At 38.8% G+C, this 27,965-nt stretch overlaps 1 protein-coding gene across 23 annotated transcripts in view; it reads left to right on the top strand.

The window, feature by feature from the left end:
- Positions 1 to 13,855: 13,855 nt before the first annotated feature.
- AFDN (afadin, adherens junction formation factor) overlaps positions 13,856 to 27,965 on the top strand; it is a 182,754-nt gene continuing 168,644 nt past the window's right edge. For 14 of the 23 annotated variants that reach the window (XM_072409091.1, XM_072409103.1, XM_072409111.1 and 11 more), the window contains exon 1: positions 13,857 to 14,295. In XM_072409091.1, the coding sequence (XP_072265192.1) occupies positions 14,197 to 14,295 (99 nt within the window). In that variant the 5' untranslated portion in view covers positions 13,857 to 14,196. Of the gene's footprint in view, positions 14,296 to 27,965 lie in introns of all 23 variants that reach the window. The other 9 variants (XM_072409113.1, XM_072409106.1, XM_072409108.1 and 6 more) reach the window with 2 other exon arrangements.

Consider the following 27,965-nt stretch of genomic DNA (forward strand, 5'->3'; position numbering starts at 1 on the left):
CACTTGCTATCTATCAAAAAAGCCATCAAAATTTCTGCATTTCCGTAAAAACTACAGATATTTAATTCTGATACCACTTACAATTTATCCAAATAAACAGAAAAGTTTCTGTAATTCTGTAAAAACAAAATACAGATATTTATTTCTGATACCACTTGCAATCTATCAAAATAAATAGAGATGAGCGAATTTCTCAAAAATTCGATTTGGTCAGTTCGCCGAATTTTCCGAAAAGATTTGCTTCGATCTCAATTTATTCGCGGCGAATCGCGTTAAAAAACGCTATTTCTGGTTATTTCTGCTATTTCGCGGTTGCCGTGCAGTACTTCTACTATGTATTCTTAGATAGAGTTTCTCTATCTAAGAATACAGGGCACTAAAGGGGATGAATGAGGACTTGTCCCCATTCATAAGCTATAGTGCTCTGTATTCTTAGATAGTGAAACTCTATCTAAGAATACATAGAACAGCGCTGCAAGAGCTATCGCACTTGCCTTGCTGTGATTTTGCTATGTATTCTTAGATGTAGTTTCTCTATCCAAAAATACAGGGCACTAAAGAGGAAGAATGGGGACTTGTCCCCATTCACCACCTGTAGTGCTCTGTATTCTTAGATAGAGAAACTCTATCTAAGAATACATAGAACAGCGCTGCAAGAGCTATCGCTTTTGCCGTGGTCTGATTTTATTATATATTCTTAGATAGAGTTTCTCTATCTAAGAATACAGGGCACTAAAGGGGATGAATGGGGACAAGTCCCCATTCATCCCTTGTAGTGGCTGGAGATTGTAGTAGAACTGCAGAGGTCATCTGCAGTTCAGTTTTGCCACTGTGACGTCACGTGTGAAACTGAACTGCAGTCCTCTGCAGTTCCACTACAATATCCAGGATTTACAGGTGATGAATAGGGACTTGTCCCCATTCATCACCTGTAGTGCCCTGTATTCTTAGATAGTGAAACTCTATCTAAGAATACATAGTGCAGCCCTGTATTATTAGATGATAATCTAATAGTGAAAATCTAAAAAATACATAGTGCAGCGCTGCAACAGCAATCGCGGTTGCCTTGCTGTGATTTTACTATGTATTCTTAGATAGAGTTTCTCTATCTAAGAATAGAGGGCACTAAAGGGGATGAATAGGGACAAGTCCCCATTCATCCCTTGTAGTGCCCAGAGATCGTAGTAGAACTGCAGAGGTCATCTGCAGTTCAATTTTGCCACTGTGACGTCACATGGGAAACTGAACTGCAGTCCTCTGCAGTTCCACTACAATGTCCAAAAATTACAGGTGATGAATGGGGACTTGTCTCAATTCATCTTCTTTAGTGCCCTGTGTTCTTAGATAGATAAACTCTATCTAAGAATACATAGTAAAATCACAGCACGGCAAGAGCGATTATTCTTGCAGCGGTGTTCTATGTATTCTTAGATAGAGTTTCACTATCTAAGAATACAGAGCACTACAGTTGATGAATAGGGACAAGTCCCTATTCATTCACTGTAGTGCCCAAAGATCATAGTGGAATCTCTAAAGTACTTAAACGTGCAGCCGCCATTTCAGGAAAAATTGCGATTCGTTACCACGAATCACAAGGAAATTCAGATTCCGATCGAATTTTTCCTGAAATTTGTATCGAATTCCACTTCGTCAGCTTCGATTCGCTCATCTCTAAAAATAAACAGAAAAATGTCTGTATTTCTGTAAAAAACATACATACATTTAATTGTGATACCACCTGCTATCTATCAAAAAAACCATAGAAATTTCTGTATTTCTGAAAAAACATACAGATATTTAATTCTGATACCACTTGCAATCTATCAAAAGAAAAAGAAACATTTCTGTATTTCTGTCAAAAAAACAGATATTTAATTCTGATACTACTTGCTATCTATCAAAAAAGCCCAAAAAATGTCTGTATTTCTGTGAAAAAAATACAGATATTTAATTCTGATACCACTTGCTATCTGTCATAAAAGCCATAAATTTTTCTGTATTTCCTTTTATAATATTTAATTTGGATACCATTTACAATCTATCAAAATAAACAGAAAAGTTTCTGTATTTCTGTAAAAAGAATACAGATATTTAATTCTGATACAGCTTGCAATCTATCAAAATAAACAAAAACATTTCTGTATTTCTGTAAAAAAATACAGATATTTAATTCTGATACCACTTGCAATCTATCAAAATAAACAGAAAAATGTCTGTATTTCTGTAAAAAAAACATACATACATTTGTGTTTCCACTTGCTAGCTATCAAAAAAGCTATAAAAATTTCTGTATTTCTGAAAAATACAGATATTTAATTCTAATACCACTTGCAATTTATCAAGAAAGCCAGAAAAATTTCTGTATTTCTGTAATAAAAACGACAGATATTTAATTCTGATACCAATTGCCATTAATCAAAAAAGCCATATAAATTTCTGTATTTCCGTAAAAAAGTACAGATATTTAATTCTGATACCACTTGCAATCTATCAAAATACACAGAAAAATCTCTGTATTTCTGTAAAAAAAAAAATACAGATATTTAATTCTGATACCACTTGCTATCTATCAAAATAAACAGAAAAATTGCCATATTTCTGTAAAAAAAATACAGATATTTATTTTTGATACCACTTGCTATCTATCCAAAAGGACAGAAAAATGTATGTATTTCTCTATTAAAAATACAAATATTTAATTATGAATACCAGCTTCATTACAAGTGATATAGGCCTCAAAGTAAATAGAAGTAGAGGGCCTTGAGGGAGGTGCTCGGTAAAAAAAATTAGCCAGTTACACAGCTCCATTGCAAGTTATAGACCTCAGAGGCAGAGTAGAGGTAGAGGGCCACGAGGGGGAGGAATAGAAGGAGATGCCAAAGGCTGTGAACGTGCTCTTCCCATTAGAGTGTCAGTAGGCTGTGCAGCAGTTTACGACTAATCAGTACACTGATCATTGGCTATGCACTCCTGTATGAAGGCTGTCATATGGCTCAAACCTACCACAGTTGAGGTAATTCTAGACCCACACTCCTGTGGTCGCCCTCCTCCTCCGCCTGGTCTTGCCATCCACGGAACATGCCGCCTTGTGTTTGGGTGGATGGATGCCATGTACCCTCAATATCCTCCTCTGCCCCTTCCTCCCCTTCTCCCATGCCTGCAATGTCCTCCTCATCCTCTTCCTGGATTTGTGGTGCACTATGCCTAGTAGGCACGCATGTCCGAGATGATGTTTGAAACGTCATCTTTTGATGCAGCGTCCGCAGTGTCGTGTCTGAGATCCGCCATCATCGGTTCCAACAGGCATATGATGAGGATGGTGTCACTGACACAAGCCTGATCTCTGCTGATCATCCTGGTGGCCTCTTCAAAAGGTGACAATACAGTGCACAAGTCCTCAATTTGCAGCCACTCTGCAGGGCTCAAGAAAGGTATTGTAGGTAAATATCTGAAACGATCAGACTCTGCCACGTAATCCACCACCGCTTTATGTTGTTCAGCCAGCCGCTGCAGCATGTAAAAGGTGGAATTCCAATGTGTGGCCACATTACAAATTAACTGGTGCACTGGCAGGTTGAGATTTCACTGTAAATCCACCAATCTGGCACTGGCTGTGTACAACGGGCGGAAATGCGCTGACAACTTTCTGGCCTTCATCAACAGCAGCTTGAGGCCTGGGTAATTCCTAAGGAAGCGCTGTACTATCAGGTTCATGACGTGAGCCAGGCAAGGTACGTGTGTGAGTTTCCCACAACGCAGGGCTGCCAGCAGATTGGCCCCGTTGTCACACACGACCTTGCCTGGCTAAAGTCTGTTGGGAGTTAGCCATATGTCCTACTGCTTCCGCAAGGCACTTAGAATGGCTGCGCCCGTGTGGCTGAGGGAACCCAGGCTTCGCAACCTCAGGACTGCGTGGCAACGTCTGAATTGTGCACCGAAATAGCAAACTGCAGGTTGTTGCTGGCGGTGAACAGGTGCTGCCGAATGGGAGGTGCTGGGTCTCCACAACAAAGTGTCCCTGGAGGAAGAGGTTGAGGCACAAGAGTCAAAAGAGGAGGTGGAAGTGGAGGTTGAGGAGAAGATTGCATGGCGATGTGCTCTGGGCGGAGGTAGGCATGCAGGCCCTGCTGCAGCTGCATCTTCCCCTGCTGCCACCAAAGTTACCCAGTGAGCTGTATAGGAAAAATATCTTCCCACTCCATGCTTGCTCCACCAACTGTCGGTTGTCAGGTGCACCTTGCCAGAAACTGAGTGCTGCAGGACCATGGACACATTGTTCTGCACGTGTTCATGCAAAGCAGGAACACATTTTTATTTTTATTATTATTATTAATAAACAGGTTTTATATAGCGCCAACATATTACGCAGCACTGTACATTAAATATTTTTCTGCAAAATACTGTCGCTTAGGCATAACGTACTGTGGGTTCCCGCAGAGGAATGAGTAACGGAACGTATTGGAGTCCACCAGCTGGTAAGGGAGGAGCTCTAACACAATCAGCTGTGCAATTGCAGCATTGATTAGCTTTGTTTTGGGGTCATTTGGGCCATATTTCCTTTTGCGCTACAGCATCTGGGGGATGGAAGGTTGGATGCTGCTAATGCTAACCACAGAAAGATTGGACGATGGGGTAGAAGTTGTGGGAGATGGCAATGATGCCTGGTCTTGACTGCTAGCAATGCGACAAACAGCAGCTGATCTGCGTTGGAGCTCCTGCTCACCGCTGGTGGAGCCTGAAAAAGGTAATGCTCGGCTATATGCCCCACTCAAATTGCTGGCAGCAGCACGGGTAACTTTGGTGGCAGAACGAGGAAAGGCAGCGGAGGAAGATTGAGCAGTTTGAGCTTGCTTCTTGGGCGGAGGTGGTTGCACAGAGCTCTGTGCTTTGACCAGGTGTTCCCGCCAGGTTACCGAGTGGTGGTTTTTTAAATGTGTGCTCATGCAACTTGTTCCAAATTTGTTTGGGTTTTTGCCTCGTTTCAAATGTTGAGCACACAGTTTGCAGATGACCATAGTGTTGTCATCAAAAAATGCCCACACGGGCAAACATCTAACTGGGCAAACATCTAACTGGGTGCTCTGGAGCTGGTGTTCGTGGTGGCAGTCCGCAGTTGTTGAGGCATAGCTGTGGTGACAGCTTCCGACGATGGAGGACTATGACTTGCCTCACTGGTACATGAAGAATGCATAGTGTGGGCAGCTTTTACCCTCTTCCTTCCTCCCCCTTTGAGGGTGCTCTGCAACATCCTCCTCCTCTTCTTCCTCCTCCTACTCTTCTTTCTGCCTACGATGATCTCATTGTTCGCCCCATGTCGGATCATCATCATCATCATCAGAAGAGACAGTTTCCCTGTATGTGCCGAAAGGAAGCAGCAGCCTTTTGGAGCCAGTTTGAATTGGCTCCTCTGGCTCAGAGTGTTCTGGTGAAAAGTAAGTGGGGGGAAAGCCTGTGAACTGACTCTCTTCGTCAGATGAGTGAACCAACTGAGCATCTTGCTGCCTGCCTGTGTGGCATGCAGTGACAGCCAGCCAATCGGCTGCCTGCCACAACAAGGCCGTAGGCATTATTGGGGAGGTCCCTAGTCATTGTGGGAGGGTCAAATTCGGGGCCTCGAATCCAACAAAATTCTGGTCAGGTCGACCCGAATTCGAACGGTCATATTCAGGTCAAACATTAGGACGACCCGACTTCAAACAACAACACTAGTTCACACCAAAAATGCAAGTACGCTGTGTGTGTTGTATGCAGCACAGTATACAAACTATATACTGCAGTATACGCTGCGTCTGTGTGTCTGTCTCTCAGTACAAGTGTGATAGTGTGCACGCAGTGCCTCTGGCTGAGTGTTTGTAACACACTGACTATCTATCTATCTATCTATCTATCTATCTATCTATCTATCTATCTATCTATCTATCTATCTATCTATCTATCTAACGTTGAAGCACTCTACCTATCTGAGTACAGTAGATTTCAGGACTGCACTGATACAGTACAATCCAACAATCTATCAGACTAATAGTGTGAGTGTGACACAGTCTAACTAAGTAAAGCAATTTTTTTTACTTTGACAAAGCAATCCAAGCAGCACAGAAAGGTTGTGATGCTAGCAAATCTCTTTCAGGAGTGGCAAATGCAGGCACGCCCTGGCCTTATATAGGCCAATAGCTGCCTGTGACTTACTGACCATCAACTCTCTATTCCAGCACTGATTCTGTTCATGACTTATACCATTCCTGATATTTTTGGACAAGTACACTCATAAATTCCTGTAAGTTTTTTGAAACATAAATACTATTTCTTTAAATTCATTTAACACTTTTTTTACATTGATCAATTTTCTTCTTTCTATTCCTCCCCTTCCCCCAGAATTTGGGATACAGTGGCGGTGACACTTGAGAGATATTTTTATTCCCATCTTTACATGTTGGTTTGACATTTGTAAGAAATTGTAATATTAAATGGATTTTTTAATGGATAAACAAATATTGGATTGTAACTTTATGTACATTTTTCTTGTTCTACTCTTCCCCTTTCTCTACCCTTTCAATGACTATATATGATTCTACTAGACCAGGGGTCGTCAAACTCCCGCCTTTAGGCCAGATATGGCCTTGCCAGTAGTTCGTTCTGGCCTAACGCCCCCTGGCCGATCCGGCCTAATGCTGTTCCTGGCAGATCGGCCAGGGGGGCTTAGGAACTACCGAACTCGCTGGAGCTCCGGAGCTGACCCCTTGCTGTGGATCCCCTATATACCGCAGCCGGCGTTGATACTTCTGCCTCCGCCATATATGGGGAGGGCTCCCTGAAGGTAAATCCCTCTCCTACGCATACGGAGGAGTGGGATTTCACTTCAGGGGGTGTTCCTTGGTGGTGGGCGGAGCCATTGTGGCGGGTCCGGCCTAGTGTGCTCCCGCCCACCCCATAAATGCCCTAGTGGCCATAAAACTTTGCCGACCCCTGTACTAGACTGTTATCCCAAGCAATCCCCTGAGGAAGCTTAATTGCAAAACCCACTGGAAATTTGAAATTTATTAGGATTGTTTCTTTCTATTGTATTACATATACTGAATGTAACCACTTATAATTTTGTAATACCACTAAGCTTATTTGGAATTTGTTTATGCAATAGTGTTCAGTTGGACTGTTCAGTTGTTAGGAGCTAATTTCGAAGACAAAACATTAAAATTATATTTCTGCACCTTGCTATCAAAAAGCCTGCTCTCCCTTTTCCCTTTTTTCTATACTTTTGATTACACGTTTGTTTTGGGTAAGATTATAGTTAAAGGAATATAATAGTTAATTTTGTCACTACGGAATAAATGAGGGGGTGGGAATGAGGAAGTAGTCGGCAATACAATAAAGGAACCAATTAGGTTCATTAGTAAAGAAGTAAACCATTTTAATGAAAGATAAGGATTAAGTAGTAGTTTGAAACGAGAAATGTTAGAAGTTAAGATAGACATATAAAAAAATTTGAAGATTGTGTTGTATAGCGGTTATACTGTCATGATATGTACTGTCGGAATATGAATGATTTATGACACATTTTATATTGGCTTCTTCGATTTATTCGTATGATTAAAATGAAAATTAAAAAATTTATTGAAACAAAAAATGAGCTAACAATGCTTTAAATAAAATTATTTTAACCCCCCTAGCGGTAATCCCGAGTCACACTCGGGGTAAATTTAAAAGCCCCCTTACCTTTGCCCCGCGTCCCAGCGGCGATCTGATGGTCCCGCTGTGATGCCCGGGCGCCGGGGGGCGTGGCCGGGTGGGAAATTTAAAAGCAGATTACCGAGTAAGTGCTTCACATCTCAATGCAGATTCGAGCAGTAATAGTAAATTCTGGGGGTGATGCCAGCTGGCACCACCCCCAGAATTTGCTATTGCTGCTCGCATCTCCTGGAAGATGCGATGCACAATGCAGAAGGTCTGCATTGTGCTTTGCATCTCCCTGGAGATGCAGAGCAGCAACAGCAGCGTCTGGGTAACGCAGGTGGGACATCCCCACTCGCATCACCCGGGAGGAATTTATGATTATAATATTATAAATAAATATAATTATCATACCCGGGAGTTAATCCTAAGAATTACAGGCCCACAATATAAACAAAAATTTCTATGCAAAAAAATTAGGATCACTTTTTGCATAAAAAAACTGACAGAATTAGAATGATAGGGGGGTTAAAGATGTATTGTCAACCAAATAGATGAAAAATATGATATTTTTATTTTGAAAAAAGAAAAGTTCTATGGGACTTGATAAGTGCATCAAAAGTTTTTTTTTATAAATCATTGTATGAGGAATATAAGCAGAAATATATTTTTTTCCCTTTCTTTTTTCTCTAATATAAAGATAAGTAGTGAAATGTGGTTGTTCCAAAAATTCCTTTTTTACTTCTTTAAGTCCTCTGCCTATTAAGGAAAAGTAAAGGTTGGAATGTTTGTGGGGCTTATAATTAAGGAGTTTTGCAGCTGAACTCCCGATGCTGTAGTCACTGCACACCTCACTGGTCTTGGAATTTGACTTCCAGTATTTAAAGTTGGGGGCGCTGAGCTCGGTGACACATTTGGGGTGGGCAATAAGTCTGCCTTAACAGGTCTTAAACCTCATCTAAGGCTAGAGAAAATGGTGTGCATTGGTAAAGTTGAGAGGTTTTTTGGGGGGGTAGCTTGGTTCCTCCAGGTGGGAGGAGTACTTTTGCTTTCGCACACCTGGAGGAGCGAAGGTTTTTTTTTTTTTACTTTTCTTTATTTTGGTTTTTCTTTTTTTTTTTTCTTTTACTTTTTCTTTGTATTTAAAGTAGGTTTTGGCTTACTATTGTCTCTAGGGCCACAGTGTTCGGAATGGAAGTAAAAAATAAGGGAAAGTAAAAGAGTTATTTTACTTATTAAGTACTAAATGACGATCTCAATTATGTCCCTTAACGTACAGAGACTTAACTCTCCTGTGAAAAGAATAAGGGCTTTCGGCATTTTCATAGCCATAAAGTCGATGTAGTTTGCTTACAGGAGACACATTTCTCTACCCTCTCTTGACCTAAATATTTTAACGTATCTTACCCATTGGTGTATATGGCTAACTCTAAACATAAACGAAGGGGTGTTCTTGTTGGCTTTAGGAAGAATGCTGCATTTAAGTTGGAAACTCAGGTTGCAGACCCAGATGGTGGATATGTGCTTTTGTTTGCCTCAGTGACACTAGAGTGACAATACTTACTATGCACCAAATGAGAATCAAGTATCGTTTTTTATAAATTTGTCACAAATGGTAAATACTCATGTACAGGGGATCCCTATTGTATGTGGTGACTCTAACATAATACTAATCCCTAAATTGGATAAAAAAACAATTTAAAAGATCCACTAAGAGTGTACGAAGAGACATCTACTACACGGGTACTAAAAAATTTATTACAGGATGGAAAGCTGATAGATGTATGGCGAGAAAAACACCCTAGTGACTTGGAGTATAAACAAATATTCATATGAACATAATCTTCTAACACGTATAGATCACATTTTTGTTTTAAATACAAGTCTTCCTTTGGTGTCCTCTAGTGCCATTGTGGCAACCCCATGGTCAGATCATGATGCTGTAACAGTAGAACTATCATCATTATATTATAAACCTGTAAATTTTAGGTGGACACTTAATGAGTCTTTACTTAGCAATAAACAAGTAGTACGACAAGCAAGTATGGCCCTGAAGGAATATTTTAGATTAAATAAAGAGTGTGGTGTTTCAGCTTCAATAGTGTGGGCGGCACATAAGGCAGTAATAAGGGGATATTTTGTTCAAATGGCCTCTTGTCTCAAAAAGCAATGTTTGGCTTAGATTAGGCAATTGGAACAGGAATATAAGACACTCAGGGCACAGATTCAATTGGCACCAAGTCACGAATTGCTTAGGAGATTGGAGTTGGTGAAAACTCAACTTAATTTATGTTCGGCAACCATAGTAGAGAAACATCTGAGATGGACCAAAAATAGATATTATATGTATGGTAATAAAGCTCATACATTATTGGAAAATAGCACTCTAGCAATCCAGAACATCCTTTGAGAGAGTTTCATGAGAGGCTGCAATTCTTATTCAGGCACGGCAAGGTTTTGATGTAAGAAATATGGATCAGTTTTTTCTAATCTGACCCTACCAGTACTTTCTGAAACTTGGAGAGAAAGTCTTGAGGCACCTCAAGAAGTAGTACAAGCAATAAGGAAGCTGAAGCACAATAAAAGGCTTCAGCAAACTATTTACAGCAAACTATTACAAGGAATTTGCTGAAGAATTAGTTCCTTATTTAATCCAAGTTTTCAATAAAGTACTTAAAGAGGGAAAGGTTGGAATCTAGTATGTTGGAGTGAGTATGTTACCAAAACCCGAGACGGGTATGACAATCTGGTCCAATTATAGGCCAATCTCCTTACTCAATCTAGATATTAAAATATTGGCAACTATATTGGTGATGAGACTGAAACAGGGAATAGAGACCTTAATTTCACCAGGTGAAACAGGTTTTATCCCACGGGGACAAGCTGGAGATATCAGGAGGATGATGCATTTGAGTTATTATGTAAAAAAACTTAAACTATCGGCTATGTTTCTGAGCTTGGATATAAGAAAAGCCTTTGATTCTGTTTAATGGCCATATTTAATGGAGGTATTGGAACTTTGGTCCCCACTTTTGTTCAATATATGGGTTTTCGCTCCCCTTATTTCTCTATAGGAAGGGGCACCGCTGTTATTTGCTTTGGCAATAGAACCATTGGCTCAGGCTATACGTAATCATAATGATATAAGTGGAGTGGAAATAGGGGGTTATCATCATAAACTGAGTTTATTTGCAGACGACGTATTGTTATGTATAAAAAATCTGATAGTGACTTTGCTGAAATTAATGTCTATAATAACCCAGTTTCAAAAATTCTCTGGACTACAAGTGAATAGCTCAAAGAGTAGGGCCTTGAATATCTCGCTGTCAGAAAAGGTGATAGATCTCCTCAAGAAAACATTTTCATTTAAATGAGAGGAGAGATGATTATGTTATCTGGGAGTGTATATTACATATTATGAAAAATTTTTTGAAGCCAACATACCAGACCTCCAGATGCATTTGGTGATGTTGTTAGAGACCTGGAAGAGATATCAAATATCATGGTGGAGGAGAATGGCCTCGATTAGGATGACACGGTTGCCAAAATTTTTATATTTAGTTACAGTTTTACCAATAAAATTTCCATGCAGGATACTGAATACTCTGCAGAAGAGCATGCTAACATTTATTTGGGGAGGTGGATTAGGTGTACCATACTTGAGCTGTTATTATATGGCAGCCCAAATAGCCCCATTAATAATTTATCATGAACAAAATAAGAAACTATTGTGGGTCTACTTGGAGAATCAGGAACTTATAAAGACATCCATTGAGAATGTGCTGTGGGTTCCTATAATTAAACACTCGTTGCAGGTTTGGGATCAGAATATGAAAAGATGTGGGTGGATATCCCCTCAGCTGCCTTTAGCTACGTTAACAGGAAACCCGTTGTTCTTGCCAGGTTTTGAAAGTCCAGAAGGATTTCATTTGTGGAAAGACAAAGGTCTCTATAGAATCCATCATTTTCTGGGGGGAGTCAACTATCTTCCCCTTTGAGATATTGCAAGAAAAATGTGGAATCTCAAGGGGTGAAATATTTAGGTATTTACAGATAAGGCATTTCCACCAAGTTAGGATGAGGGAGAATGGTTACAATAGGCATTTCAGTAAGTTTGAACAAAATTGTATACAAGGCGTATAGGCTAAAAGTATGATATCAATGCTATTTGATGTGGTGGTTACTGCAAGGATAACAGGTACACCCACATATGTGAAACGATGGGAGGAAGACCGAGGGTATATTATAGATCAAGAAGATTGGAAACAAATCTGGGATACAATGGCGCACTGTAGCATCAATACCTCAGCATTGGAGGCTAATTACAAACTTATGATGCGTTGGTATATGGTGCTGGTGCGTCTAGCAAAAATCTCATCTATATATACTAAAACCTGCTTTAGAGGGTGCAAAAAAGATGGTACTTTGTATCATATATGGTGGGAGTGCCCCAAGATTAAAAACTATTGGATTCAAATATTTCAATTGGCATATACACTAGTGGGTAGGTTATTTCCAATACGCCCAGAAGAAGCATTATTAAATGTTCAACCGACAAGCAGTACTAAGGTGCAGTTTGAATTGCTGACACATCTATTTTTGTCAGCTAAGATGGTATTGGCTAAAGCTTGGCGGTCTTCAATGCGCAATGTGGAACATGTAAAAAAGAAAATGATGTGGTTTATGGCGAATGAAAAGATGAGGGCAATTTTGAATGATACTGTACGTAAATTCCAGAAGGTTTGGGATCCATAGATTAAGTATTACATACTTTTGCAGGTCATATGTGAAAGGAGGTTAGAATATGGGCTGGGAGAAAGTACAATAGGGCTCTGTTGGCTAGAGAATAGAAAAGGATCCACCACAGAGATAGGTACTTTGGCAGTTAGAAAGCCAGGTCGATAACAGAAAATTGGGAACACAGAAGGGTTTAGTTTTTGTTAAATACTGGGGTAGGTTAGAATGAGGTAATAAAAGAAGCTTTCAAGGATGGTGTATTGAGGTCAATTTTTTCGCCTCCTTAACACTATAAAGAGTCGTTATACTAACACTGAAAGGATGATGGGTTTTTTTCTCACGTAGGAATGTTGGTGAACTCTTATAAATAAGATAGAAGTTGGATTTTTTAAATAGTAGGGGTAGTTATAGGGGTTGTTTGAGGGGGAGATTGTTAGCAATATGATAAATTAGCTTAGGAAATGGGAAAGAAAGGATATATTTATTATGGATAGTTAAATATTATTTGGCATTAATAAAAGGAAGATGTTAAGTAGTGAATTGGAGATGAGTTATAATGGGATCTATGGAGATAAGTGAGGGAGCATAGATAAATGGGTATATATTATGGAGGGTAAAATAATGTAATTAATGAACTGGATTAGTTTCATTTGTTAGATGAACATTGGATTCCTTTATGATTTGTGATATATATTTTTTTCTTTTGTTTGTTCAAATTTATTTAGATAATTAAAGTGAAAATAATAAAGATTTTGAAAACTAAAGGAACCATGAACAATGTCAGGCAATTGCTGTACAGGTCACATCCTTGCCCAAGACAACCACAACTGTTCTTCCCATATGCATAGCCTAAGTTTTTGTATAATCCCAAAGCCCCTGAAACATAGTGAACATATGACTACCAAAATAGGGGTCATTTATATAATTATTTGACTGCTATTAAAGGGTGTGACAAAAATCATTCAAGAAGTGTTAATTTAGTTACATAGCCATATTTTTTGATTCTAGAGATCCCTTCTGATCTCTCAATTATATCAGAATTGTATTATAGGTCAAATAGATGCACATTAAGAATAAATAATATCAATATGGACTAAATGTCATAGGGCATGTGATTTATTTCAGTATCTCTGCCTGCAGATTGCCATCATACCCAAGGTATTTGTGGGATAGATTGTTATTTTTGTATGAACATCATTCGATCTAGGTCCATGGGGTGCTAAAAGGCAGCGCAGCCCCCCAATAACAAAGAAATAGCCTGCCTCTCTAAACCCCGGCCCGGTGCTACCAAAGACAGAACAGCATGACAAAACACAAGCAGACACCGGCTGTCTGAATAATAAAGCATTGCCGGGTGGAGGAGGGGACGGATCGGAGAGCACGCAGCAGCACGGGAGTGCGCAGGGTCGTGACGCGCACGGCTAAGTAAAATAGGAGGAGGCTGCTGGTTCATGGACAGCGGAGGGGGAGGAAAAGGCGATAAGGAAGCTCAGCAGCTTGGAAGGCTGAACCTGATCGGACTGGATTTCCTGTGTTTAATGTTCTGAAAGCCTATTGTGTCTGCATTCTAACCATCACCAGGAGTTCAGCCTTTTATCATGCTTCGCAGTGTTGATCCTTTCTAGGCAGTGAATATCATTGAGACGGGAAGGTGGATAGTGAATGTGATTACATTCACGAAGGGAGATCGCTGGAGAGGAGTGGCACATTGTGGTAAAAAATCATCCGTAGAGGCTGCGTTATCGTGCTGGTGTGTGTGAGCTAAGGATCGCCGTTGTCATTATCTGCAAAGACATGGGAAGCCGAGAAGAGGAGCGCCGAAAGCTGGCCGACATCATTAACCACTGGAATGCCAACCGGCTCGACCTATTCGAGATCAGCCAACCCACCGAGGTGAGTGAGCGAGGGCGAGTGCCCCTCCCAAGAGAGTCCGGCAGTGCGCAGGCGGAGTGTCCAGAGTATTTCACAGCTCTGCTGGTTGAAAGGTCACACCATGGCTGAAACCTGTTGTATGTATGTGTGTGTGACATTTGTGGCAGCTGCCTCGCACCCCTGCTCCCATGTCCTGTGGTGTAGGCTGCATCTCTTCATGTTTACTGGGGGGAGGGGTGTGTGTTATTAAAGCCATGTTTTGATCCAGTGTCTTGCATTGACTAACAATGTAGCAATTGTTAATACGCAGCCCAGGACTGCTTATCCCTGTTCCCATGTTCATGTGTATTGAGGGTGAATGTGAGGTTAGAAATGCTAATGTCATCTGTACACGCAGAAATGTGGTGCCTGGCACTAGGGGTCTCCAGCAGGTGGGGGTGGGATTAGGCTCTGCACAAGTGGATTTCAACAGATTTCCAAACTGCATGCCTGAATTACTGAATTGTCTCGTCCCACCAATCCCCAGTGCTCTGCTTTTCATTTCCCCATTCTCTTATAAAAAATACGCAGTTGAAATTTTGATTCTAGTACCTGGGGTTACAACATATTGCAAATTTATTTTTGTTAAACCTTTGTATTTACACGTAATTTTTTTAAACTAGATTCTTCTTGGGTGTCTTGGCGGAGGTTTTTTTTTTGCACCTGTTTGAAGCATTGTTGAATCACATGGGGCGTTAAATTTCGAGGTGTGTGTGTGTATAAATACAGCATGTTCTGTATTACTTGTTTGTGAGCATTTCATTAGTCAATAGGAGTGGGTGGGGAGGAGAAACCTGTTTGCTCAAACCACATTTTTGTGGAACATACTTTCCTTTGGTTGACCGATAAAAAAACAGCGGATATTCCTACATATGAAGTATTTACACTTAGAGCTTTTGGGTGTTTATTTTAGTCATTTTATATAAACATGTAGTATCACCCTAACCGACTGACTCTGCCAGTCTGTTATGCCTCTGAAAGGAAATCCTTCTCCTCTGCAATGCATACGGAGGAGAGGGAATGTCCCCTTACCCCCGCATGCTGCTCTGGAGCCGCCGGTTGCCGACCCCTGCGGCCGGGATTAGGCCGCATCGGCCAGGGGGACCGTTAGGCAAGAATAGACTACTGGCTAGGCCGTATCTGGCCTAAAGGCTGGAGTTTGCTGACCCCTGCTGTAGATGAACATTTGCAAAGTTAGGGGCACGTTTATAAAGCTGTAATATCCTTCTATCTGTACATTAATCTTTCTAAAAGCTAGAGGTTTATATTACTGATGAGAAATGTGTGTGTGTGTGTTTTTTTTTTTTTTGGAGCTTAACTGTAACCAAAAACAATTCTTGCTCTGCTTGCTTTCTCGGGGCTTTTCATGTTACTAGTCTTTTACATGTCACTTACCCTATGCTCGCTATTAACATTATCTCTATTATTATTTTTATTATTTAACTGGATTTATATAGCGCCAACATATTACGCAGCGCTGTACATTAGGTAGGGGTTGCAAATGATGGACAAATACAGACCGTGACAAAGGAGAAGAGGACCCTGCCCTGAAGAGCTTACAATCCAGGATGGGTGTCAAACTCAAATACACAGTGGGTCAAAATGAAAAACTTAGACAAAGTCATGGGCCAAACTTGAAACTGAAAAAGCACTGCTACTACAATTTCCTGTGTTTATAAAACAGTCCAATGCGGGGCCATGCATTGGCAGAGAGGCTGCTGGTCTATAGACGCGAGTGATGCCACTATTACAATTCCTGGCAGGAAGGCCACTGGTCTATAGACGTGAATGATGCCGGGAATTGTAGTAGCGGTGCTATTTCAAAGCAGTGGCAGGCCGGCTGCAATTCATATTTAAGACTCCTTTGGGGGCCAAAAAATGGATGTTGCGGGCCAGATTTGGCCCGTGGGCCAGAGTTTGACACCCCTGATTTAGGAGGTGGGGGAATTGACACACAAGTATCATTATTTTTGTTTGTCTAGAACTCTGGCAGGTTGTTACTCATTGAAGTATAATAATATGAATATTTTCCACTGGATATCTTGTCTGTTCCTAATACAATAATATCCACTGTGTGGTTTATTTGAAAATAATACTTACAGGACATATTTCCATGTATAGGCAAAAATTAAGCTCGCACTGCAATTTAATTTTTATGTTGATTTTATGTAAAAGGGTGCAAATGCTTGAAGTGCTGGATGTATTTTTCTCCTTGGAGTTGTGCTTGGTTTTTTATGTCGTCACTTTACACTTATATCGCCTCCTCCAGACTGATAATCCCTTAAGTATGATTTCTGGAATGAACATGCTTCTTGAAATTTTGCTCTGAGTGAGATTACATATGTGTGTGTGTTGGTATTTATACTGTGTTCTCTCCAGAAATTGAGGTGGGGGGGAGCTGTAGCCCGGTGGTAAAAAAGTGGGTGGGGCAAGACGCCCCTCCCAGTTATTTATGCCACAGGTATCCAGTAACCACTATAATTGTGTCTGTGTTCTACCTATCCCCTATACTTTTTTCCAACTTTTGAATGCCTGGCTTGTTAAAATGTACAATTTTTCCATTTGTTTGTATTATCCCCAAACTGTTCAGTGCTTTGTATTTTAATCCAACTGCCTAGTGTTCAATGTTTTAATAGTGTAATCTCTTTTATGTATAGTGTAATCAATGTGGTGTAAAAAATTAGGCTTCACATTAGCAGTAAAAAAAAAAAAAAAAAAAAACCCTCCTCAGTGAATACTTGGCAACTGCTAGGGATTAGTAGCAGGTGGTTTAAGCAGTAGTGGTTCCTGGTGAGAGAAAAGTGAGGGGTAAATGCAGCAACCTTACTGCCAGTGTGAATTCAGCCTGACTTCAGATGTGGCCTCTTAGCGCTAAATCTAGGTAATGCAAAACTTTTGTGAAAAATAAAAAATTTAACCTAACCTTCCTAGCGCTCTAATTCCGTCCAAATTTCCATGCAAAATCGTTATATATATATATATATTTTTTTTTTTTTTTTTGCAAGTAAATTATTTTTTTTTGTTGTAGGCTATAATTCTTAGGCATAACTCACTGAAATATGTCCAATATTTAATAATATACTTTAAATAAAAAACACAACACCACTTGGGATATGTGACACAATATCCCAGGAGGCTGCAGATTTACCCTGCACAGAAGGGGAGGGGTCCCCCCCCCCCAAAAAAAAAAAAAAAAACAAAACCAAACCAAAAAAAAACAAAAAAAAAGTGTAATCAATGTGGTGTAAAAAATTAGGCTTCCCCCCCCCCCAAAAAAAAAAACAAAAACAAAACCAAACCAAAAAAAAACAAAAAAAACATTTTTCTATTATAAAAAGAGGAATGTCAGCCTTTATATAATGGTAAAATGTAGTGATGCTTTTAGAGCAGTACCCCCTCCCCCCATCACTGCCCATATTCTATAGGAAATTTTTTTTTGCCTTTTGTAGGGTTCTTCAGGGGGCTTTACAAATCTGAGGGTTTTATTATAAAAAATATTTCTACACCCTACCGAAAGTTCACAAAAACGTAACCAATCCTCCAGGACGCCCTATAGTGGCCGGTATTAATTCACTTGCATCAAACTCAAGTGAATTAGTTGATTCCTATCTTCAACCAATAGTTGTGAAACTACCATCCTAAACTACACTATCAAACTGCTTCATTTGACTCACAATATGACTGTACCACCAAAGAGGATTTTAGTCACCATCGATGTTGAGACTCTTTACACATGCATACTGCACGATAAAGGCCTTGAAACCATCAAAAAGTGTCTATCGATATCCAAACCTGACCACTATAATCACAACAATTTCATTACCTTGCTCCTATAATTCATCTAGTAGAGAAAATTAGTATAATCTATCCTTTACCATGAATCACAACCACACTCAAGTAGCTTTCCTGGATTTGTTTATTCTCAAAATTGGCATCCAAATTTCAACAACACTACCACAAGGAAGCAGCAGGCAGTACAATTCTAAATGCCTCTAGTTCACACCCGGAATCCCTCATTAAAAGCATACCCTACAGCCAATACTTACTCTTACTTTAGAAAAGAAACTGTTTAACGAAAACTGATTATACAAAAGAAACAAAATCGCTCCAACACAGATTACTTGAAAAGAAGGATATTAAAAAAAAAAAACTTAAAAAAACGCATATCAAAAAGCAGAATAAACACGAGAGGAACTTCTCTTCAAAAAAACACCAAACTTCTGAGAAAACCTCAACAGAAACAAGAATCGTCACTAAATTTAATACACAGCATAATCCAATACTAGGCATTTGTGAGAAACATTGGAACATATTGAGTGATGATCCTTCATAGCCATCTAAACACCACCACTTTAACAAAATGTGTTAAGGGAACTTTTAAATGTGGCCATTGCAAACCATGTCAATGGATCCAAGTATCATTATACAGTCCTTCCAATGGCACTACCCACCAACCTAATCATCACATCAACTGTACGACAGAAGGCGTAATATATATTATTTAAAGTAAATGTGGCGCATTGTATTTGGGAAAGACTAAAAGACCTCTCAAATAGAGAATCTACGAACTTATTTACTCTATTCCGTCTGGAAGGATCACAACACCTAAACTACCATGTGGGTACTCGCCACAAATTTGATACCACTATGATTTCCTTCGCTGGCCTCAAATATGTACCTACCTCTTAATCCAAGAGGCGGCAATCATGATACTAAATTGCTACAGACAGAATGCAAGTAGATTACTAACTTACATACCACCAAAGCACCAGGCCTTAACGACATGGTTAGCTTCAAACCATTTCTGTTTAATCCATAACCATTTTTTAAAATATCATGCCCCATATCCACTTGAGGTTCCCACATACTTACCCTAATATATGCTGTACTTTCATCACACCAACTTATGTTCAAATACTATCACATATGTATCCACCTATTATCATTCTAATATATTATTTTTACATCAATTTATTAATTTTCATTGCAATTTTGATGTCACTGTATGAAACTTGTCCAAGCATACTTTATTATGAGCATTTTAATGCTATGACGATTATATATCCAATTTTTAATGTTCATTATTCTTCTTTATGTATCTAATTATTAATGTTTATATTTACTGTCCCATTGTAACTTGAATATTACTGTATTGAACTTGTCCAAATATACTTTGTTATAAGCAACATTATCATGCTATGATTACTAAAATCATCTTGGGTATATAAACCACTGTTCATTACTGTACAATAATGGCCATGACTTGTTCCACCTTAAATATGTAATCTACCTTTTGATTAGTCTACATTGTCCTTCTATTGTTATTAGTCACTGTATTCAGTTAACTCTTGCTTTAACGTTGCAGCTCCACTAGCACCCCCTATGCAACAGTTTTCTCATACATCCTTCTTGCCCCATCATATCCCAACATCCATTATTCTTTTTTTACATTAAATCCCAGCCCCCCATCCCCTAATGTTTGTTACCAGCCATTTTTATTAACCCACTCAACCACCTATACAGTCTCCACAGTACCTCATCTCCACTCCCATACTTATCCTGATCTTTGACTTTCAGCTCTCTCCATATTATTCATACTCTGCGCCTGTAAGGAACAGACTCCCCTACAGTGCAGGCTCACTCTTGCCACTAAGATTGCGCACTGGGCTAAGGGAGAAAAACAGGACGAATACTGCCCCTCTCTCCCTACAGCTCAGGTGCGCGCGCTCACAGCTAGAGTACAGGTGTTTAAGAAAGGGCGGAAGTAACTTGCTGCCCTCCACTGCATATGTGCGTTTTCTCACGCATGTGCACTTCTTTCTTCTTGATGCCACTTTTTCACATTTAAAGCGCCAGTCAGTGTCCGTCCCTGTTTTGCCGAACCATTCTAAACACAGCACCACCACCAGGCGCGTACCTTGATTACTATTTTTGGTAAGACCTCTCTCCCAGTTATTCTCCATATCTATAGCCTTTTTTGCAAACCCATCTATTTCATCCATATTCTGTTCATATTCCCCATCCACTTTTTCCTGTAGCTCACAAGTAATCTATTGTGATCTCCTCCTTCCAAGTTCACTAATACTGGTTTCAAGAACTATAGCATATCAAGTGCATATTGAACTGTAAGTAATACTATTCATACTATTACTATATACATACTATTCACATACATGACCAGCATTATAATGGTTTGCCTTCTGCATCCACTTTTCAATATTTTCAGCCTAACAGCAAAACCCTGACTGTAAAGTATTTTCATTATGCAGTATTACTTTGATTCCTATTATTTTCACTATTCTGCAAAGCTTTAGACACATCCTTATTTGTTACACCTGTATACCTTACCTGTACACCTTACACGTGTATATTTCCCTGTGTAACAACACCACTCATCAGCTTACCATTCCATACTCTTTTATATATATATATATATATATATATATATATATATATATATCTCAGCAGAGACTTGACTGATGAGATTTATCAAACTATCCATATATACCTATAATTTGACAATACACGTATTTGTGTGTGTATATATATTTATAATTATATATTTGTTGACATCTATCAAATTGTTTACATAGGTCCATACTCTGATGTATACAATCTGCATAGTATTATAATATACTAATAGATACTCATTGTTAAATGCTCATATGGATCAATTTATTAATCCACCTACTTACATAGATGTTAATCACCGGTATTTCCACTTCCACTATCCATTATTTGTTCATAATTGTTCATATACCATGTTTTGATACTTTGAGTCAAGTATGTATACTGATATTTATACTTATGTTATCTTTACACACAGTCATTGTGATTTGTAAAGCCCCCTGAAGATGCCTACAAAGGCGAAATGCGTTGGATCAACACATGATCCTTATTTCAAGCACTCGTATATTAGCTCTGTCAAGATCACAAGTCCCTAATTTATCTTTTTCCTCCCACCAAGCTGTGGGGAGCACAGGACAAATAATAACTTGTTCATGTTTTTTATTCACTGTTCTACAGCTTAAGAGCACATTGTATGATTTTTATAACATTTACTACAATATATTTTTATAATACTTGCTCAAAATAACACCGTTTTCTGTGTTCTTTCATCTGTATACTTACCTATTTTGGGGTTGGCAACACTGAACTCTCTAGATACATTTTAGGGCTTGTAGTACCCATACCTATCTATTCCCTCCTGTGTTCTAATGATGCCATGTTGATGACATTTTAGGGGGTGTTAGCCAGTCAGATGTTCCCCACGCGTTTTGTTTCAAGTGTTAGAAGTGGACAGTAATGTGTAACGGGGTAATGTGATTGCCATAGTGATTACATTTTAGTGGGGGGAGGGGGAAGGTGTCCCCCCTCCCCCCCAATGCACCCACATTTTTGTTTTTGGACACTCTATTATTCTAGGGAAATTAGGATTCAAAGAAAAGAAGCAGACAGTGTAACATAGTATGACCAATATAGGTTTGGAACAGGTAGGTATTATTTTAGGGGCCACATCCCAATGCTACTTGCTATGTATTCTACCAGTACCTGAACCCCCAATTTTGTTTTGATGGGCTGGGTTTTTATGATCTAATGATGCCATTTTGATACATTTTTAGGGGGTGTTATCCAGAGATGTTTCCTGCACCTCCCCATTCCAGAGAAATTGGTGTTCAAGTGTCAGAAGTGGGCATTAATGTGTAACAGGGAAGTGTGTTTGCCATAGTAATAAAGTTTTAGTTGGGGGGGTTATCCAAAGGGGCCCCCCTGCACCTACATTTTCTGCCTTGTACACCCACCATTCTAAGGAAATTGGGGTTCAAAGAAGAGAAGCAGATAGATAGGGTAACATAGTATGACAGTTATAGATTTGTGAGAGAAGTATAAATTTAGGGGCCCTTCCCCAATGCTCCTTTCTATGTAATTGGCCCTGTGGTTCCCAATTTGCATTTTCAATTAAGGTTTCCTAGGTACACATGCTTTTGAAACAGCAACTTCAATGTTGCCACACACACACCATCAGACACGGATACATTCTTACACAATGTTTTTTTTTTTTTTTTTTCATTCAAAAGACTTTGCACAGCTGGAGAACAGGGGAGGGCACAGCCTGTGTCCCAATCTCATCATTGCTGTGCTCTTTTCCAGGCTTTAATCAGCTCTTATCAGCTGAGAAAGGAGAGGCTGCTGAGAACCATTGTCAGTTAAGAGCATTAGAGCTGCTGATAAAAGCTGGGTGGAGGGGGAAAGGCAGCCAGGCGGCCCATCCACCAAAAGGAGGCTGGGGAGACCTATGATATATATTTATAAAATTATACTGTGACCTGTGGGAACCCGAACATTTATGGGTAATAATTGCTAGAATTATTGATTTGCTAATACTTTGTTTGCCTTATTATCACTACCTATGCACTTTGCCCTGATCTGTGAAAATTAATGTTAAGAAATCAAGGCAACCATGACTCGGCTGTATTATACCCTATAGACTGGGCGAGACTGTTAATATAGGGCTAACCAAATTCCCTTGCAGTTCCTCTGACCAGGAATTCTGTTCTTGCTACAAATGATACACCGTTCTTAAAAAAAGAAAAAAAAAAAAAAAAAAAAAAAAAAAAATTGCCCAGTCAAAGTGCCTGCTATAGGAAATCTGCTCTGACATCAATATTGGGCCTAAATCTACTTCAACTTTTGATATGTATTTTAAAATGTTTTTTCCCCAAGAGTAGCACAACTTTCTTCTCAGGATCTATACGTTTTACCAATGTATGCTATGTAAACAAATATGGGTGGCACAATTGGCTCAGTGGATAGCATGGTTGCCTTTGCAGCAGTAGGGTCCCAGATTCAAATCCTGGCCAGGATATTTTCTGCATAGAGTTTGTATGTTCTCTCTGTGTTTATTTCCCTCCCCACATCCCCAAAGTGAGTAGTTAATTGGTGTCCCCTCAAAAATTGCTTTACACTGCCTTATTAACATTTGACTATTATAGGGACATTATGGACTTTGTAAAGAGCTGTGTAATATGTTTGTGCTATAGAAATACAAAGTAATGCTGAGTAGACTCTTAACATGATATGTACTGTTATAAACCAAGGCTGATTTCCAAAAGCTTTCTTATAGGAAAAAGTAGATGTAATCTTTAAATCCTTCTTTATTTTTTTTCAAAAGTATCCTTTTTCTGGTTAGTTCAGCTTTCTGTATCTCAAATAATCTATATGTTCTTTTTTTCTTTTTATGTTCTTTTATATGTCCTTCTTTCATCTTCGTACTGCTGATCTCCTCCAGTCTTTTTGGCCACATCTACATGTACCTGCCCCAGCATCAGCTGCACAAAATTGCTCTGAACCAGCTTTGTAATAGTGACAGCTTTAACCAAGCTTGTACAGTGTGCTTGGGTGTGTGTTCTCACAGACGTTTGCAGTCTCAGGGCACTGTATGACAAGTTATGTAAGTTGTCACCTTATTACCAGGGCCTTTATGTCAAGGTCCCCAGACATTTTTAAATTAGGTTTAAAAAAAAAAAAGTTACAATAATTTAAATTATAAATAGTTCTTTTATTTACACCAATATTGTTAGTAAACAAGTAAAGGTCATTTACTTATCAACGTGTAAATGTCGTCAATATGTTTTTATGTTTGCCCAGCCTTGAGTGAGTGATTTAAATACATAAAAAATAAGATTTTTTGCTATTGCATTTTTGTTTTTATTTTTTTTTTTTTAAGATTGATTTTTTTACTATCCTATTAGTAAATCAACCAACATTTTAGTGTGTACATATTCAAAACACAGATGACAACTCTTGTTTTATGGAGCTTATAACCCTTTCCCACTCTATCCAGAATAAAAAAAAAAAAAAAAAAAAGTTTGGCTATCCATATGCTTTAATTAACATATGAAATTTCTATCTAAACTTTTAACCTAATATTTTAGCTGGTGTACCAGTATTTCACCCTTCTTTCTTTATGTGAGAAATTGTTTCCTTAGTGCTTTTTGTGCTGGCGCTGCAAAGATCTTGTGGAGATGCTTTTCACCTGTTGTGGGTGAACAATTTCTTGAAGCTTTTATCAAGGCACTCGTCTTCAGGTCTCGTCATCGGGTCTTTATCTTTCCAAAATTTAATTACCAATTAACTAATCCATAAATTTATGTGCGCAGTATTTCTAAGTGAGATTTGGAACTGTCAAAATTAGTGTATGTATATGCAAGATATTTATAAGGTGGTAGATTTGAGGTAGAAGAGAAGGTGGTGTGCCGAAGGTCTGTTTCTTCTGTCGGACACATGACATGCCAACTTGTATGAGTAACCTTGTATGTTTAAATGCCAGATGTAAGGGAGAAGTTCATGAAAATATCAGGCTTCTAGGTAAATATCGGCAAAGTTACTGCTTTTCGTATTGTTGTAGTTTACCCTATTTCTTGACATTAATTTTCCTTTAATTTATTAACACTTAAAAATATAAAAATGAGATACCAAATGTAGGAAAAAACACTATAGCGAAAACAAAATAAAGGAAAGAGGAGACTTCTTAGTCAACTTTTCTCCCACATTATAACCATGTTATTATACCAAAGTTCTATACCATGAATTTCACAATTGGTTTAATCTTAGCATAAAAGTATTTTGTGATTAACATTCCATTTATATTTCAGGTACATTGTTCAAGTCATTAGTAAATCATTTAGAACATATTGTGCTGTTTGTATGTAAGCCATATTCTAGTTCAATAGTGTATGCTCAAGCATTTGCTGAACTTGACCATCCCAGTCAAGTATTAAGAGATTCTGTAAAAACAAGCCTTCAGACAGTCATTCCTTTACCTACCTAATGTTGACTACTATTTAAGTCTGTTGCAGAATGCTTGTTTTATTTTTTTTTTTATTTTTATTTTTTTCTTGTTTAACCACCCGGCCGTTAAACCCGACCTTGGTTCGGGGTAAAAACACTTGCAAAAAATGTTAAACCCGAACTTTTCTCAGGTGGTTAAACAAACGTTATATTGCAATCCGATTGTCATACATTGTATGACAATCGGATTACAACTGTAAGAATATACTTACCCGGTCCCCGCAGCTCCTCCGGACACGTCTTCTCTCTTCCTTCTCCCGGCGAGTGCAGTGATGATGTCCGGGGTTTCCCGGTGACGTCGCTGCATGCGTAGGTGCGGGAGGTGAGGCGGGAAATTCAAATAACTTTGTATTGAGCTCAATACAAAAAAGCTGTTCAGAGCTGTAATTCAGTGAATTATAGCCTACAATCTAAAATAAATTTCCATGCAAAAAACTTAACACTTTTTGCATGGAAGTACGGAAGTTCGGAAAGAATTAGAACACTCGGCGTTCGTGTACCCGTCCCTCGGCAATTCCTGATGTCCGCGCGTGCGCCCGTGGATGGGGGTCGTAGTGGGAAATTCAAATATTTTGTATTGGATTCAATACAAAGTCCTGTATCCAATAATAATACAAAATATCTTTATGTGGTTTTGTCTATAGGTATGTGACGTTGGACTCTGTTTTAAAATTTATCACACTAGGGAGGTGTTTTAGAAAAATATATTACTATACAGTATACTGAATTATTGCATTTTCAGTATTTTAGATTTATTTATGTATTCTTGTTTAAGCTGATTTTTGTGTTTTTATTTCATTTTATTAAAAGTAATTTATTTATTTATTCTTTTACATGATTGTGTGTTTCAAACTTTTTTTATATTCATGATATCTACTAGACCCTTGTTCGGACATATTTCTGTAAGTTACAGGTCTACAATTTAAAAAAAAAAATTTCATGAAAAACAGTGTACCCCTTTTGGTACAGAAATCCAGACATCAGTGAAACGCCCAGGAGGTTAAATCATCTTTTTGTTATATGGGGATTATACAGAGCCAATTGCTGGTAGCTGTTTAAGGTTATGCATACATTTTCTATCCTCATTTAAGACTAGTGTAAATCATTCACTTTTCAGGCATGTTCCAGCCTTTCACATTGTCACAATTCTTAATCCTTATGTTCAGAAGACCGTAAAAGTAATAGAACTCCTGTATGCTTAAAAAAGGGAGGATAAACACTCCTAACATGTCATCAGCTTGTTTGCAAATAATTTAGATGGCAAAAGTTTTTTCATTTGTTTAGGAAAGTGTACTTTGAATAATTAGTAAAATGAAAGTATTTACCTTGCAATGAAGTAAGCAGATAATCTTACTATTCCTTATGACTTAAGCTGCGTACACACGGCAAATTTTTCTCGCCCGATAATCGGTATCGGCCAATTATCGGGCGAAAATCTGCCGTGTGTACAGTCGGTCGTCGTCCATCGTCCGACGACCGTCCTGGCGGATCCATGGACGATGGACGACGACCGATCCTAATGAAAGGGAAGGGGAGAGCGCGCAGCAGGGTGCCGCTCCGTCGCTCTCCCCCTCCCCTCTCCATAGAGCATGAACGGTGCTGTATGTACAGCATCGTTCATGCATCGTGCAGTCTTTTCTCGTTGGAAAGGATCGTGAAAGATCCTTTCCAACGAGAAAAATTGCAGGTGTGTACGCAGCTTAAGACACTGTTTCATAGAGAGGTGACTGGTTTATGTGGCCTGTTCCCCTAGAAATTAGAAAATAACCTTGTTCTTCAGGCTCTGCTCATTTTCTGAGCATTTCATTAACAAAGGACTTTGAGAGAATTACATTGCTTTATTTCTGTTTGTTGTCTGCTCCCAGCAACTGTGTGTAAAATACACCAACCCACTGTGCTGCAAATCATCGTAGTTTTACCGTCTGCTGTATAATTTTACAGAACAATGCAGATTATCATATCCATCGGGTGCCATTAGAACAATATATATAGATTCCATACAAATATGGTCTGAATCTTCTACATATCGATGCATAGATAGATGGAGTTTGCAAGTCAGAGTTACTCGCATATGTGATACAAGTATTGCAATTTAGGAAGGTGATGGATTTGTAGAAAGTATTTTATTGATATGGAGTCCACCTTTTGTAAAGATGTCTTTCACATACTAAGTGAGTGCACCTGTGCTATTCTGCTGTGTAGAAACCACTCTGTTTTACTATGGATAGATATACTGTATATTTGTATAGTATGGCGTCTCTTAATATATCTAAGTAAAATATTTAAACTTTGCATTACAAAAGTGTCTAAATTACAATCAATGTTAAAACATGAACATGCAAATTAAATTAAAGGATTACACCCTCTTCCTTAAGCACATCATTATTTAGCAACTTTAGACTCTAAGGGCTCTACTTATAAAGCAGGGAATCTGACATTCCCTAAAATATTCCCTGGTGGAGAATCTGTTACTGCCATTTAATCTTGTGGGACTGGGAAATTCTTCACCAGAAAAGGATGTGTTGAAAAGGGAAGTAGACCGTCAGCAGCACCGTAGGAACCTGTCAGACGGTTTTAAACACTGCTGTTTCAGGGAAACAAACTCCACATCATGGTATAAGTTTTTTTTTGTTTTTTTTTCAAAAGAAAAATTGCCAAATACAGATTCAGCAGTAGTCAAAAGCATATAACTCTTGAGCATTTTACCATATATCACAAATTACATGCAGTAAATAGATTGACAGAAGGCAATTCTTTTGGTGATGAGGTAATTGGGAGCAAAAACGTTCCTTTAATAAGCA

This window comes from Pyxicephalus adspersus, chromosome 4 (assembly GCF_032062135.1).
Source record: "Pyxicephalus adspersus chromosome 4, UCB_Pads_2.0, whole genome shotgun sequence".
In the NCBI taxonomy this organism is placed as follows: domain Eukaryota; kingdom Metazoa; phylum Chordata; class Amphibia; order Anura; family Pyxicephalidae; genus Pyxicephalus; species Pyxicephalus adspersus.